The 14,975-nt window shown below is 44.7% G+C and overlaps 1 protein-coding gene across 11 annotated transcripts in view; it reads right to left on the reverse strand.

Moving 5' to 3' along the window:
• AFAP1 (actin filament associated protein 1) overlaps positions 1-14,975 on the reverse strand; it is a 137,684-nt gene that overhangs the window by 52,252 nt on the left and 70,457 nt on the right. For all 11 annotated transcript variants that reach the window (XM_045018317.1, XM_045018319.1, XM_045018311.1 and 8 more), the window contains 2 exons: positions 13,001-13,212; positions 8,321-8,500 (listed from right to left, as the gene is read on the reverse strand). In XM_045018317.1, the coding sequence (XP_044874252.1) occupies positions 8,321-8,500; positions 13,001-13,212 (392 nt within the window). The remainder of the gene's footprint in view (positions 1-8,320; positions 8,501-13,000; positions 13,213-14,975) is intronic.

The raw sequence follows: 14,975 nt of genomic DNA on the forward strand, positions 1-14,975 counted from the left end.
GGGCTCCGATGCTGGGCACAGAGCATCCTCCATGAGGAGGGCCCTCAACTGAATATCCCATTCTTTTTTACTTTGGGGATGTAAATTTTTGCAGTTCCAACACTTTTCTTTTCTGTGGGGCTTCAAACAACTCTCGTGAGGGTCACTGATCAGAACATGGCTTGGAGCCTGGGGAGTGGGGCATGTCCAGCTTCGAGACAAAGTCCCAGCTGGGACTCTAACAACTAAGCTGCTACTATGCACTTAACAGCTAACTAATCACTCGACTAAATAACAAAGGGGAATGATCTAAACAGTGAAGAACCACTCATGTTCTTGCCAAGCAAGACCAGGCACTCCAACCAACTGTCATGGGTGGTAAGAAGGAACTGAGAAGGTGTAGGGCCGGTGGCGCCTGATAAACTGCTGCATGAGTACGGCACTCCAGAGGGTGACACAGTCAGCCCTATGGATACTGCTAAGGCAAAAGTCTCCGACAGTTGTGCATGTGGGCGCGTGCACAACTAGAATGGAATAGACATGAGCAAGCACTCGAAGAACTCTACTTCCAGAAGCATCTAGGTACACCATCAACATTGACCCAGCCCAACCCTGCTTAGCTTATGAAAGCTGATGGAATCACAGCAGTATAGTTGGAAATATTAAACTAAAGAAACTTTACCCAAACAATGCATAACATTATAAAAAAAAAGAATATATTTTGATAAAATGGATTTTTTAGATTGGTCATCAAGCACAGTGTGAAAGACAAACATTAGAAAACATACTCTAGCAAGCAATACTACAACGGCTAGAGGATGGACTTCATTACTACTTCGTTTCTGTAATGGTCATGATTTTGGACCTTAAGGCCAAAGATATTTTAAGTATCTTTGGCATAAAATTGTTTTTTTAGTCAAAGACCAGTTTTCATATGAAGGGGTTGCTTGCAACACAGAACCCATTTACCTGCATGAATGAAGTCACTAAAGGAAGTATATTGTAATACAATTTATTAGTATTTTTATTTCTTCATCCGCTATCTCTTTGGGGCATGCTAAAGAAGTGTAATTTCTCGCAGCCAATTGGATATATTGGAACAAATATTCAGAACATAGCCGTAGCTGCACACATGCATATTCTCAAACATCCATTGACAAAGCTCACTTTTGGGGCACAAAGAGTAACTGAGCACATCTTTTCATGCGCATGTTTATAGGCGCAATTCAGTGCTACTGATGTAAGCTCTATAGCAGCCTGGAATCTGTACTGGTTATGCTTGGTGCTCTGAAATTCTGACAGACTGGTGACATCAGCTATTCTTTCAACCAAGCATTCTTTAGCTGGTAAGCCTGAAACTGCCTATGTGGTTTGCTGTCTAGACTTTAGATTTCTCAGCTGTTTTCTGGTGTCATCTCTATAGAATTCTTTAAAATCGTCTATGTATGTACTAGAGTTCTATTTGTTCTACCATGAAATAATCATATTTGAATCGACATTTTTAAATCAATTGCCTAAATAAAGTAATGTATATTGTCAAAATTACAGCTTATAAAAAGGATAAAGTCAATTTCTTCAGGCCACAGAGGAAAATCACTTGACCAGTCCTCCTCTCCCTAGATACCGATCTTGGTCTCTTCAGGCTAAAGGAAAAAGTACTACACCTCTACCCCGATAGAACGCGACCTGATATAACACGAATTCGGAGAGAACGTGGTAAAGCAGTGGGGAGCCCCGGGCCCTTTAAATCCCTGCCCGAGCCCCACTGCCGGAGCTCCAGCGGGGATTTAAAGGGCCCGGGGCTCCCCGCAGCGGCTGGAGCACCGGGCCCTTTAAATCACCGCCGGGGAAGCCAGTCCAGTCCAGCATGGCGTACCGGCTCTTGCCGGTACGCCGTACCGGATCAAATCCGATATAACACGCTCTCACCTATAAGGTGGTGAGATTTTTTGGCTCCCGAGGACCGCGTTATATCAGGGTAGAGGTATAGCTTGAGACTTAAATTTGGATCCTTGCATGAGAACAACTTGTGCTTGGCTTCTAAGCTGGCCCCACAGGTTCATATTTTTGAAGAAGATGGCATCCCTGTTTGATAGGTGGAAATGGAAGTGTTCTGATAGGAGGAAAATAAGGATCCAATCAGCCCTCTTGTCTAAACAGTACAATAGTCTCAGAAGTTTGGGGACTTAAGTGTGCTGGATATAGCCATGGCTGCATTTCCAAGGTGGGTGAAGCAATTCCTGCATGGGGATATAGAACTTAAATCTGGCCCATGCAATGTCTATTGTGCAGAACCATCAGCTGCTCTGCTGCACTTGCAAAGTGTGGGGCTGCTAACACTAAAAATACCAACCTCAGATATCCCATAGCACTAACATGGCTGTGTAGATCTTCCCCATTTCAGGAGTGAGTGGTGGGCAGGGCCTTGGGGAAGGAGTGGGGCAAGAGTGTTTGGTCATCTGCAATTATAAAGTAGGCAACCCTAACTGTGGGCCCACATTTTAACTGGGCAAATGGACAGGATATTCTGTCTAAGGAGAGGTCCCAGACTGGCTGAAGGACTGGACCTCTTTGGGCCCAAAGGAGTGATGCGTCATTTCTGCTATGTTTATCAGTAAGTGTGTGGGAACTTTTATTGTTTTTATATGTCTTCTCTGTAATGCTTTGTCCTTAAAATAAATGTACTCTTCTGAGAATGTGCTGTGTGGTCACCTGTAACTGCTCAATATACCGGTCATAGCCCTTGGAAAGTAAGCAATGCATAAGTACCGGCCGTTAGGCAGACTGCTTGTGAGGGATGTCACAGTAAATGGTAGGGGGCTGTGCAGCCTTAAAACCCCTGGTCAGGAGGGAGAGGGATGCTGGTGTCTGCCCAAGAGAGGTGATGGTTGTGAGCTTGAAACTTTAGGTGGGTGCCCCTGAGGGACCACAAAGGGAGAATACAGGTGCAGGTACCCTGAAACTGTGGCACTTCCCAGTGGCAGTCTATGACTCTGCCCAGTCTGACAATCAAATCTCGAAATCACATGTTGGGGACAGAGATCATGGGAGAGAGTGCCTCCCAGCTGATTGAAAGACAGAGGGAAACTGAGGGCCACATCATCTGCCCGTTGGAAGTCAATGATCTATTTCACTGGGGAAAGAATCTGGTACACTCTGGAAAGAGCTGTGTTTGGTCAAGAACTCCAACACTTTTGACAGCCAGAAGAATCAATAGTGGCTCTTCAGCACTAAAAATGCTTCCCCATCTATTTGTAGAAGCAGGACCTCTCCCCCAGGCCCAAGCCACTCCTCCCAACACAACACAGTGAACTCATTCCCAGTATTGTCTTTTCCTGCACACATTGCAGGAGCTCACAGGGAGTTATGGGGTAAACAGTAAAAAGAAAATTAGCTGCAAAATAGTGCAACTTGAAATCTGATGCATCTGACCATCGTATTCCACTGAAAAGTAGTATTTCTAATTGACTAAAACTGAGCTGCTGCAAGCACAGCATAAACTGCTTTCGGATTGTTCTGGAGTAGGCAATTTGTACTGTATAGTATGGAGTATGTTATAGCTCAGTTGTAATCTTGAAAGTTGAGAGGACAGTAGCTTTGCCATGTACTTGAAATAGCTTTATTAATGAAAAGCTTTGTAGTGTGATGGAACTGAATAAACTACTGTCAATCTGTCTCCAAATGTTCTGCAGATTGCCTAGTCTTTCACTCTCAGCACAGATACAATTTTGTAAAGCTTTTTTTTTTTTTAGTAGCAGGAATGTGCCTTGTATGTGGAAATAACTATCTCTGCCTGTGTCTGTGAAGACTGTTTTATGTATAAATAAATACATTAAACATGTTTTATGAAAGAAAGCCTGATAAGCGCCAATGCATTCAGCATTGCAAAATCCAAGTTTAGAACAACACAGGAAATAACAGTGCATTTAGTATGATCTAATTACAATGAAATTCCTTTGAAAAAGAATGTGACAGACTAATGCCATTTCATTCCAATCAGTTGCCATATGCGCATGCAGAACAGATTCCAATCAGTGTTCATGAAATGTTAAATGAATTAACAGGACACTTATTCAGTGCTACATTTTAAAAGTACTGGCGTTATAAATAGCCTATACGAGCTCATTGTTACTTTCCATGAAAATCCAAATATCAAATCCTGAGGTCAGAGGCTGCTCTAGACACAGGCAAGTTAGGCAGTTGCCTAGGATGGCAGATTTCAGGACCGCCCCTGGTTCCTTCCAGGAGTGGTGGCAGGTGATGAGGCTGGTGGGGCTGTCAGTTGGGGCTCCCAGGAGCAGGAAGCGGACCCCAGCCGGGCTGCTGAGGAAATGTTCTCATTCCTAGATGCTCCCCACCCCTAGTGCAGGTACAATTGTGGCTGCAGATGCAGCTCAGGCACTGAGTGGCTCAGAGCTACTCTTGGCAGCACTGCCCAAAGTAGTGACCTGCCTGGCTCCACGTCAGCACCCAGCCCACATTTGCTGCTCAGCGCCCAACCTCTGCAGACCCTGGTGCCTGGGCAGCTCTCAGCACCTGCCCTGGCTGCTAACCTGGACTCACACTGCGATGGCCCTGTACAGTGAAGAGCTCATCTGGAATGGTATGCGTGGCCTGGAGCTTGCTGGGGACCAGGCAGAGGTGCAGGCTTGGGGGGTGAGAAGTGCGGGGGAGCCTGGGTTGAGCTGTGTGGCTCTTAGAAAAGAACTGAAGTGTGGGTCAGGAGTCCCTGGCCCTGGGAGGGATGGAGGAGGCCGGGGAAGGGTTACAGGAGGTGGATGGGGAGTGGGTGACTGGTCCAGGGGGTGGAGGATATAAGGGAAGACTTGTGAGGGGAAGATAGGGAGCAGGTTCTGGTGGGGGTGGATCCCTGCCACAAACTTCTAAGCAATTAGGAGGAAGGTGGCACACTGAAATCTGCCTGAGATATTAAAGAGCAGAACACAGGCTAATCTGGTGGTATAGAGAATTACAGATTATTTTTCCATTCAGCAAGTCATCGTGCAGTCATGCCTCTGAAACAGCTCTTCACTTCTTCTCTTTCCATAGGAAAGTCTTATGTGTTTAATCAAACCGTGTTTAGAAACATACAATTTATTCTTAAGAAAATAAGTACCATATATGGTTACATCAGAGCAAAGCATAGAGAATGTTGGGTGGATTCTTATGTATTCAGACTTCTACATGCTCTTAAATTGCTGGATTAAAAAAGTTTTTTAAAATAGCCACTATAGCTTAAGTGATAGTTTCCCACACTACTTCACTGACCTTCACATCTGAGAACAGCAAAGTCCAACATAAATACTAGTAATCTGGTTAGGATCTGAAACTGCAGTACTTGCACTGGGAACTTCCACATTTCTAGACACTGAACAAAACAGAGTGAAAAATGGCAAAATCCTGTTTCTCAGAAGTCTGCAGGACAAACTGCAACACATGGCATGATGCTAGAACAGAACTTGAAAACTGGACTAAACCTTCTAGACAGACTGAAACATACCTGCACTTCTGCATGCACAAAACACATGCTCCCTGCAACTGACAGTACTACTACAGCTGTGCCTGTGTTTACTGAGTCATGTACTTACAGTAACACATTGCCAATTATCTTTTTCTTTAATACATTTTAAAGTGCTACTTCTAACTGTGTCTCTCGACTTGTTATATATTCGTTCCCCTTCTGCTTTCATCTCTCTTTTTCTCTTTCCTATCATAGCTCAGGATTAATCTTTTTCCTGAAGTGTCATCTGCTCCCCTTCCATTTCCCTCCTCCCCTTATGTACCTTCCTCATTCTTTTGCTACATCATGCTCTCCAGTTCCTCCGCCACCTTTTTCTTCTCCCCCCTCCTCTTCACACAGACATCTGCACCCATCTACAGAGCTGACAGGTGTCATGGGACACACTCATTTGGCAACACTGTCACACCTACCCATAGCTCTGCAGGCAGGAATTGCAGTTCTGCCTTCTGAGCTCTATGTCCCCTGCTGAGCAGACAGGCTTTACCCTCACTGCTCCCCCTGCTGGATCCCAGCTGAAGGAAGGAGCGTTGGCACCAGCAACGCAAGGTGAGAGGCCCAGCTGGTATCAGGCTCTCTTATTTTGTCCCTACAACTGCCCACATCCAGCTCCATCAGGCTTCTCACCAGCAAACATCTGCACACCCATCAGCAGACACACCCTAAATTCCCCAGCAGCAGCAATCACCCCCCAGCAACCAATCAGCAAACATCAATTCCCGCCCTGCATCTTCCCCCAGCGACCGGCCAGTCCCAGCAACCCCAACAATCAAAAACCCCTCCAGGCACCGCCGTACTGCTTTCAGCTCTGCCACTCACCCAGCTGCCCCTAAGATAGCCACCAGCTAGGGTGACCAGACAGCAAATGTGAAAAATCGAGACAGGGGGTGGTAATAGGAGGCTATATAAGAAAAAGACCCCAAAATCGGGACTGTCCCTATAAAATCGGGACACCAGGTCACCCTACCACCAGCTGCCCTCAGTCACCCCCACTTTCTACTGTCAAGATTTTGGCCAGCTCCTGAGCATACCCCTACCACTGTTTAGGGAGAACACGTGTATCATAAGCTTGACCTTTACGGATATATGCAAATTAGCTTGTGAACTAATTTGCATAAAATGCCAATTGGAGCTGTGCAAAGGATAGCAGCTATGCATCGTCATACCTGTCCATATTCACAGCCACTCTCACATAAGCTCATCCATTTACCTCCACAACCACACCTGCTACTCATAGGCTCCCCAGCTTCCCTCTCCTCTCCTATAACTGTTCCATAGCTCCCCTTCCCCTTCGCTTAAAGGTATAGTGGTTCAGGGCTACACTATTCCCTTGCTATATCAGAAAGGAGCAAGCAGTACCTGGGTCTTTCTGCTCAACAGCCCCCTCTGCCTACTCCAAGTTTGACTTGCCCTAGTCAAGAGGGATTTTACAAGCCCTGCGCCAGGTTTGGTAGAAACCATTTTCACCTATGTGCACAAAGAATTTCTTCCATAAACCAGGATGTTAAGAAGATAAGTGAACAATGTGTACTAATCTCTGCAACTCCCATCCACAACATACATGGCACCCATATGATTCGGCGTATGAACTCTCAGTGTAATTACTCACACGCATAGTTACTCAGGCACATAAGCTCTCACAGGATCAAGGGCCCAAGAATGTAAATATATGGGTGGACACAGAAATTTACTGGTATGAATTTGGAGTAGCTGCTTCACTCATGAATGGTAAAACCATGAATTCTTGTAAGTTATGCAGGTCATGCCAAAGGAATACCAATAAAACCTTTAACCAATCTCATCATCATCTACTTTGCATTAGACAAAATTTACAGAAACCACTCCCCCCATTTTCTGTGTGTGTTCTAGAAAGCTAACACACATTTTATTGGTATTGTTTCCCTCTCTTTCTGCCTTGGTTACAATTTATTATTTTTGAAACACCAACAGTAATGCTAGGCCCTGTGGAGTCAACTGCCTTTGAAGCAAGAGTTCCCACTGCATAGGCTTAAGAGGGAGCATATATGATGATGCAAAGCATGGTATTCATTTGAAAGAAGGTGAGGATTGGCTTTTTATTGGCATAAAACAACCATTTCTGGCTTTGATTCATTACAAGATAGCAGTGTTGTTGCTGTTTCAGGAGTAAATATTATACTATCATTTTGGGGAGAAATTCTACATTTGAAGAGAAGCAACAACATAAGCATAACAGATGTTAGTTTTTTAAACAGGGAGAAGGGAGTGGCTGTTTGAAAGCAAATCACTAGTTACTTGTTAATTAATTCTTAAAAAAAACCAACCATAAAACCTAAAACTTACTGTCTTTTGCTTGTATTTTTTTTACTCAATACCAAAACTAATTTCAGTATTTTGAAGTTACCGGGAAAACGTCCTTCTCCCGTCTCAATATTTAGCATCGTGTGGCATTTTAATAAATACTAATTTGTTTCAGAGACTTTAGTGGCACAAAGCAGGTCTTATGACTTGCTCTTCACGGATTCAAAATCTCATAAAATTGTACACTTGAAAGGGGCTGCCTGATATTTCACATGACCAGCAGAATTCAGTAAACACAGCCATTCCTATTCGGGAAGAAGTGTCATGATACAAGGCAAAAAGTGAAAGGATTTTGTCAGTGGCAGGTGAAAGAGCTCAAAGGCTGGATATATGGGGCCATTCTTCTGAGTAAGAAAAATACACCCAACTACCTAAAACATTAATTTAAAAAAAAGTCACATTTTCATATCTCACCTTTTTTACACAATGTTTTATTACCAGAAATGTTTTTAGATATGTAACTGGTCAGAAACCGTCCAGTACCTTCAACCACTGTTCCGCCTGCTCTTTGCTCTGTACTGCTAGAACCAGTGCATCTGTTCCTTGGTGAGTGATTTTCAGCTCATGCTTCTTCTTTTTACTGTCTTTGGGAATGTATGTGATACTGCAGTCATTCAACAGCAGTTCCATCTGAGGTTGCTGATCCTTGGAACTTTTATAACACTAAATAAAAATGAAGTATGTTATTAGGTTAAAACTTAATTTCATGCACTTTTGGTGAAAGCCCTTATTGTATAGCAGTACTTCACTGCTTTAGCTTTTCTCACTCATCCCCTTACCACATACTGAAGTTAATCAATGCTAACTTGGCATCAATCTTTATCACCACCTTTCCTAAAGTGAAATGGCTGCCAGATTGACATTACTGGACACTGTTTAATCATAGAATAGGTACAGCCTGGGGAATACCGTCGCAGGCTTCTTTTACCTACCAATAAGCCTCAACCCTGAACTGGATAAGAGAGTCTGGGGATAGTTCAGTCTCCATGCTGGTTTACTCTTTGCCCTCTCTGCTAAGACTGACATGAACTTTTCTCCTCCTCAACGATGAGAAACGTTAGTGAACCCCCTTCAAATGCTGGGTCATTGACGAACCTGGCCCAGATTTGAAGCTGTAACCTAAAGGTGAAAGGCTTCACACAACGTGACTCATCTGATGGCTCATCTAGTACCCATTCTGAGCGTCCATCCTTCAGTTCTTTCAATCTTTCAGTGTAGTTCAGTTTTATTTAGATGTCGTACACAGAATAACAGATTTGAAACAAAAACAACTCAAGCTCATAGCGTTGTGCGCCTGTATTTCCATGTCCAGTTACCTTAACAACATGTGCAAATTGGCCTTTTTACCCCATCTACATTTTCATGTGCATGTACAATAGCTATTTGGATATTAAAAAAGACCGATCTGCATATGCAATAAGGATAACTGAACACAAAGGTAGACTAACAAATGCACATGCATTTTTATACATGGATCTGAGACCCCTTATTTTAAAATCTTGCCTTACCCACTTCATGTGATAAGATTCAGGAACATATAGCAATTGTTAACAGGATATTACAAACACTCTACAATCAAGGCTGAGAAAGGAATCATTTAAAACCAATCTTTGTAACTGCTCACAATTTTCTAATTGTTTTCCTTTCAGACTAAAATGCCTTTGGCCTGGTCTCAGCGGAGTGGTAAATAATTTTTTGAGGAAATTTGTTTTATTAAAAAAATCATGCTTAAGTTATATGAGCATGAAAAGCCACCATCACCTTTTAGCAGTTTAAAATGCAGTTCTGTTATCTTAATATATATTTCTAGATTTTATTTTTCAGTGTATATATAAGAAGTTTACTAAAAACACATATTTACATAACAAATAGCGCCAGATGAGGCTTATAGAAAGCAATTATTGGCCAAATTATTTATATTGAATGTCTGGTTCTGATCACATTTTGGTCCCATTTGAATGCTGCATTTATAATATAGGGAATAACTAATCCCTAAACACATATATATTTGTATTACTTTCTGCATAACTCATAGGTTAAGTCTTCTAGGTCTTTCTTCCAATAGTAAACTAATCTTGTTTAAATTGCTCATTCAACTCCTGTTATGATTTTTATTTTCTTAATCCTCATTACAGTATTACTGGAAGAAAAAACCCCGGGGGGGAAAATAACAATTTCTTAGACCACACAAGTGGTTAAAGGAACATGTGGTTAAAAGGGAAAAGAGTACCACCAGGATTTTAAATAACTAAATAAACTTAATTGTAGAAGAAATATAATGTGTCTTTTTAATTTCTCTTTCTCTCTCAATTTTGATTTTAAACTTCTATCCTTCATTCCAATATTCCGATCTTGCATATGCTGGCGTAAATCTGGACTAACAACAGTGAATCTGATGGATTTACACCAATATAAGGGTGAATGAAATCAGAGTCAAACTTTTTTTTGACAATTAAAATATATACAGTGCAAGAATAATATACTTAAAACATAAATTGAACTGCCCATTTAGTAACAATTTCCCACCATATTTACAGCAATCTCTTCTCTATGACCATCTATGTCCCAAAATCTGTCCATTCCCCCTTCAGCCAAAGTAGAACAACTAGGGGTCACCAAATGAAATTAAGAGGCAGCAGGTTTAAAACAAATAAAAGGAAGTTCTTCTTCACGCAGCGCACAGTCAACTTGTGGAACTCCTTACCTGAGGAGGTTGTGAAGGCTAGGACTATAACAATGTTTAAAAGGGAACTGGATAAATTCATGGTGGCTAAGTCCATAAATGGCTATTAGCTAGGATGGGTAAGAATGGTGTCCCTAGCCTCTGTTCGTCAGAGGATGGAGATGGATGGCAGGAGAGAGATCACTTGATCATTGCCTGTTAGATTCACTCCCTCTGGGGCACCTGGCATTGGCCACTGTCGGTAGACAGATACTGGGCTAGATGGACCTTTGGTCTGACCCGGTACGGCTGTTCTTATGTTCTTAGAAGATGAACTTTGCAGCATATTCTGAACATTTGACAGATCTGGGCCATGGAGGACCAACAAGGGAAAATGAGTTGCTAAATTGAGGGTCCCCACTTTGTGGAATATCCTTTTCCAGTTGCTACACTTCACTACCAAATTTTTCAGTTGGGATGCAGCCATCATAAGCTCATCTGCTAATTGCAACTTTGTTGGTGCCACACAGGAAGAGAGTAAACAGACCCCACGTGATTTAGGGTGTAGTTTAAAACCTTTGTATGTTTTTTTAATAATATAGAAATGAAACCCTTTCATAAGCAGAGCCATCCCTAGGGTATGGTGAATCAGGGCAACCGCCCTGGGCCCCGCGTTTGGTGAGGAGGTGGGCAGGAAGGTGAGGTGGGGAGGGCGAGGAGAAGCCCCCCTAACAACCTCCCCCTAGCCCCAGTGCCTCCGGGCCCACCAGCGGGCCCCGCTGATGAGCATCTCCCAGTGCCTATTGCCGATCAGCTGCTTCGTCTGGAGGTGCTGTGGAGGGAGTAGCGAGGATGCAGCGCACTCAAGGAAGGGGGTGGAACTGGGTAGGGAAGAGGCAGGGTGGGAAGAGGTGGGGGAGCAGGTGGGGCATTGGGGGAAGTGGTGGAGTGGGGGCAGGGCCTACCAGAGCCAGGGGGAGCACTCCTGGCAGACAGAAACTCGGCACCTATGTCCCGGGCCCTGCACCCCCCTAGGGTCAGCCCTACTCATAAGATAACCCTTTTTTCACTAAACAGAAACAAGTCTTGCAGCAGGAAGTTTACTGAGTCATGGACCTGCAACTGGTGAGCACTATACAAAAGAAACATAATAGAGTTCTAGAGGATGAACACACAAAGACATTTAAATCACTTCCATCTTTCCTTTCTATGATGCAGCTGTGAGTTATGTGAATAGTGCATCTGTAATTATAGCAGAACAGATGGCGAAGGTTTAGTTTTAAGTATATACATTACAATAACATATGCTGCAAAGTGATTGCTCAATCTACCAAGGGACTTGTTTCTCTCTTAAGGGTCTGATCCAACAGCTCTTATATAGGGAAAACTCTAACAGAATCTAGTGGGATTTTTGCCTCCATAAGGGTTAGGTTTACAAGGTTTCAGGGATGAAATATATTAGACAGAAATAGGCTTCAGGCTATGTTCTCTGTATCAGAGAATTTTCTAGGGTGTAGGTTTCACTCTGACAGGTTCCATGTTCTAAGTGGCTTTAAAAAAAGCAATCGATCGATCGATATGGGGCCCGTCGTCTTGGGTTCTTGTTCATGACAACGCTCTCTGACAGCAATACTACACTTGATCGCTATTTACAATTGTCAGGGTTCCTTCCCCACTCTGAACTCTGGGGTGCAGATGTGGGGACCCGCATGAAAGCCCCCTAAGCTTATTTCTACCAGCTTACGTTAAACCTGGTACGCTGCCACCACCAAGTGATTTAACAAGAAACAGGGAAAGGACCACTTGGAGTTCCTCTTCCCCCAAAATATCTCCCCAAGCCGTTATACCCCCTTTCCCGGGCTTGAGAATAATATCCTAACCAATTGGTTACAAAGTGATCAAAGACCCAAACCCCTGGGTCTTTGGAAATGGAAAAAATCAGTCAGGTTCTTAAAAGAAGGATTTTATTAAAAAGAAAACGTAAGAATCATCTCTGTAAAATCAGGATGGAAAATAACTTTACAGAGTAATCAGATTCAAAGAGCACAGAGGAACTCCCTCTAGCTTTAGTTTCAAAGTTACAACAAAAAACCTCCCTCTAGCAAAAGCAAAATTCACAAGTTGAGAAAACAAAGATAAACTAATACGCCTTGCCTGGCTGTTACTTACAAGTTTGAAATATGAGAGACTTGTTCAGAAAGATTTGGAGAACATGGATTGATGTCCAGTCCCTCTTAGTTCCAAGAGCACAAACAAAAGCCCTCCCCCCACCCCTCCAAGATTTGAAAGTATCTTGTCCCCTTATTGGTCCTTTGGGTCAGGTGTCCACCAGGTTACCTGAGCTTCTTAATCCTTTATAGGTAAAAGAATTTTGGTGCCTCTGGCCAGGAGGGATTTTATAGTATTGTATACAGGAGGGTTGTTACCCTTCCCTTCATAGTTATGACAACAATGTATTTACCATAAGCCATAAAATAATATGGAAATAAAATAATAATTACCAGTAGTTTGTTTTCTTTGATAACACACAGTAGTTTGGTCCATTGTCCAAATCGCTTCTTTCTCAAGAGGAAGGCACAGATTCTGGCATCCTTTACAAGGTCCATAGAAGCCTCCTCAGAAGGCCATTGATGTCTCATTTTTTTTCCTTTTCCATCCTCCTCCTCTTCATCATAAGATTCGTAAGAGCTGCTCATAGCATCTGAGTCATAATCTTTAAGGAAAGTATAAAAGTGCCCAGTTAAAACCATCAACCATGAAACACACCTATAGAACTGAACAACTGTAATGGGATCTATTTTAAGTACTACCTTTTATTCTAAAGACAAACCAAAAACAATATATTTTTCAATCCTCAGTAATATCAATACATTAAGTTTATTGAGTATGAGATGCTATAAAAATGAGAAGTGCATCATCATTAGATTTAACTATAGAACAGGGGTCTCAAACTCAAATGACCCCGAGGGCCGCATGAGGACGAGTGCATTGGCCCGAGGGCCGCATCACTGACACGCCCCCTTGCTGCCCCTGGCCCCACCCCCAATCCACCCCTTCCATGAGGCTCCGCCCCTGCCCTGTCTCTTCTCCACCTCCTCCCCTAAGTGCGGGGCTCCCCGCTCCTCCCCCCTCCTTCCTGGAAAGTGCTAAGCACCACCAACAGCTGTTTGGCGGCTTGGCGGCGGGAAGCGCCAGGAGCCCTCTGATTCCCAGCCGCTGCGGGCAGCTCGGAGCCTTCTGATTCCCAGCCGCGGCTGGGAGTTAAAGGGCTCTGGGCTCCCCGCCGCGGGGGGCAGCTCGGAGCCTTCTGATTCCCAGCCGCGGCTGGGAGTTAAAAGGCTCTGGGCTCCCCGCCACCGCGGGCAGCTCGGAGCCTGCCGCGGCTGGGAGTTAAAAGGCTCTGGGCTCCCCGCCGCCGCGGGCAGCTCGGAGCCTTCTGATTCCCAGCCGCGGCTGGGAGTTAAAAGGCTCTGGGCTCCCCGCCGCGGCGGGCAGCTCGGAGCCTGCCGGGGCTGGGAGTTAAAGGGCTCTGGGCTCCCCGCCGCGGCGGGCAGCTCGGAGCCTTCTGATTCCCAGCCGCGGCTGGGAGAAAAAAGGCTCTGGGCTCCCCGCCGCCGCGGGCAGCTCGGAGCCTTCCGATTCCCAGCCGCGGCTGGGAGTTAAAAGGCTCTGGGCTCCCCGCCGCGGCGGGCAGCTCGGAGCCTTCCGATTCCCAGCCGCGGCTGGGAGTTAAAAGGCTCTGGGCTCCCCGCCCCGGCGGGGCGCTCGGAGCCCGCCGATTCCAGCCGCGGCTGGGAGTTAAAAGGCTCTGGGCTCCCCGCCGCGGCGGGCAGCTAGGAGCCGTCCGATTCCCAGCCGCCGCTGGGAGTTAAAAGGCTCGGGGCGCCCCGCCGCGGCGGGCAGCTCGGAGCCTTCCGATTCCCAGCCGCGGCTGGGAGTTAAAAGGCTCTGGGCTCCCCGCCGCGGCGGGCAGCTCGGAGCCTTCCGATTCCCAGCCGCGGCTGGGAGTTAAAAGGCTCTGGGCTCCCCACTCTAGAGCCGGCCCTGGTGGGGGAGCTCCGCGGGCCGCAGGGAAGAGCTCCGCGGGCCGCATGCGGCCCGCGGGCCGCGTGTTTGAGACCCCTGCTATAGAACCATAATTATACCCCAGGAATTTTAACTAAAACTGTAACTTGGGAATTAATACTTAGCATTTAAATACTGCTTATTTTGAAAGTGCTACTTGCAATTTCATTTTCCCCCTTTTTGCAGCTTTTCTAGAGGAAGCGATTATAATCTTTCCCCATTCCTTAATGCAATACTAAACTCTTGGTAACAATGTCTGCATGGAAAGAAATAAATGTAAATATTCAGGACATAGCATGTAGAGAATTAAACATGGAGAATGACAGAGCTCACAAGGAATCAAGTATTTCTGTATGTTCAAGTAATTTACACCGTATACAGTAGAAAAATACACGTCTGTACAAAATGTCA

The sequence above is a fragment of the Mauremys mutica genome, chromosome 5 (genome assembly GCF_020497125.1).
Source record: "Mauremys mutica isolate MM-2020 ecotype Southern chromosome 5, ASM2049712v1, whole genome shotgun sequence".
Classification (NCBI taxonomy): domain Eukaryota; kingdom Metazoa; phylum Chordata; order Testudines; family Geoemydidae; genus Mauremys; species Mauremys mutica.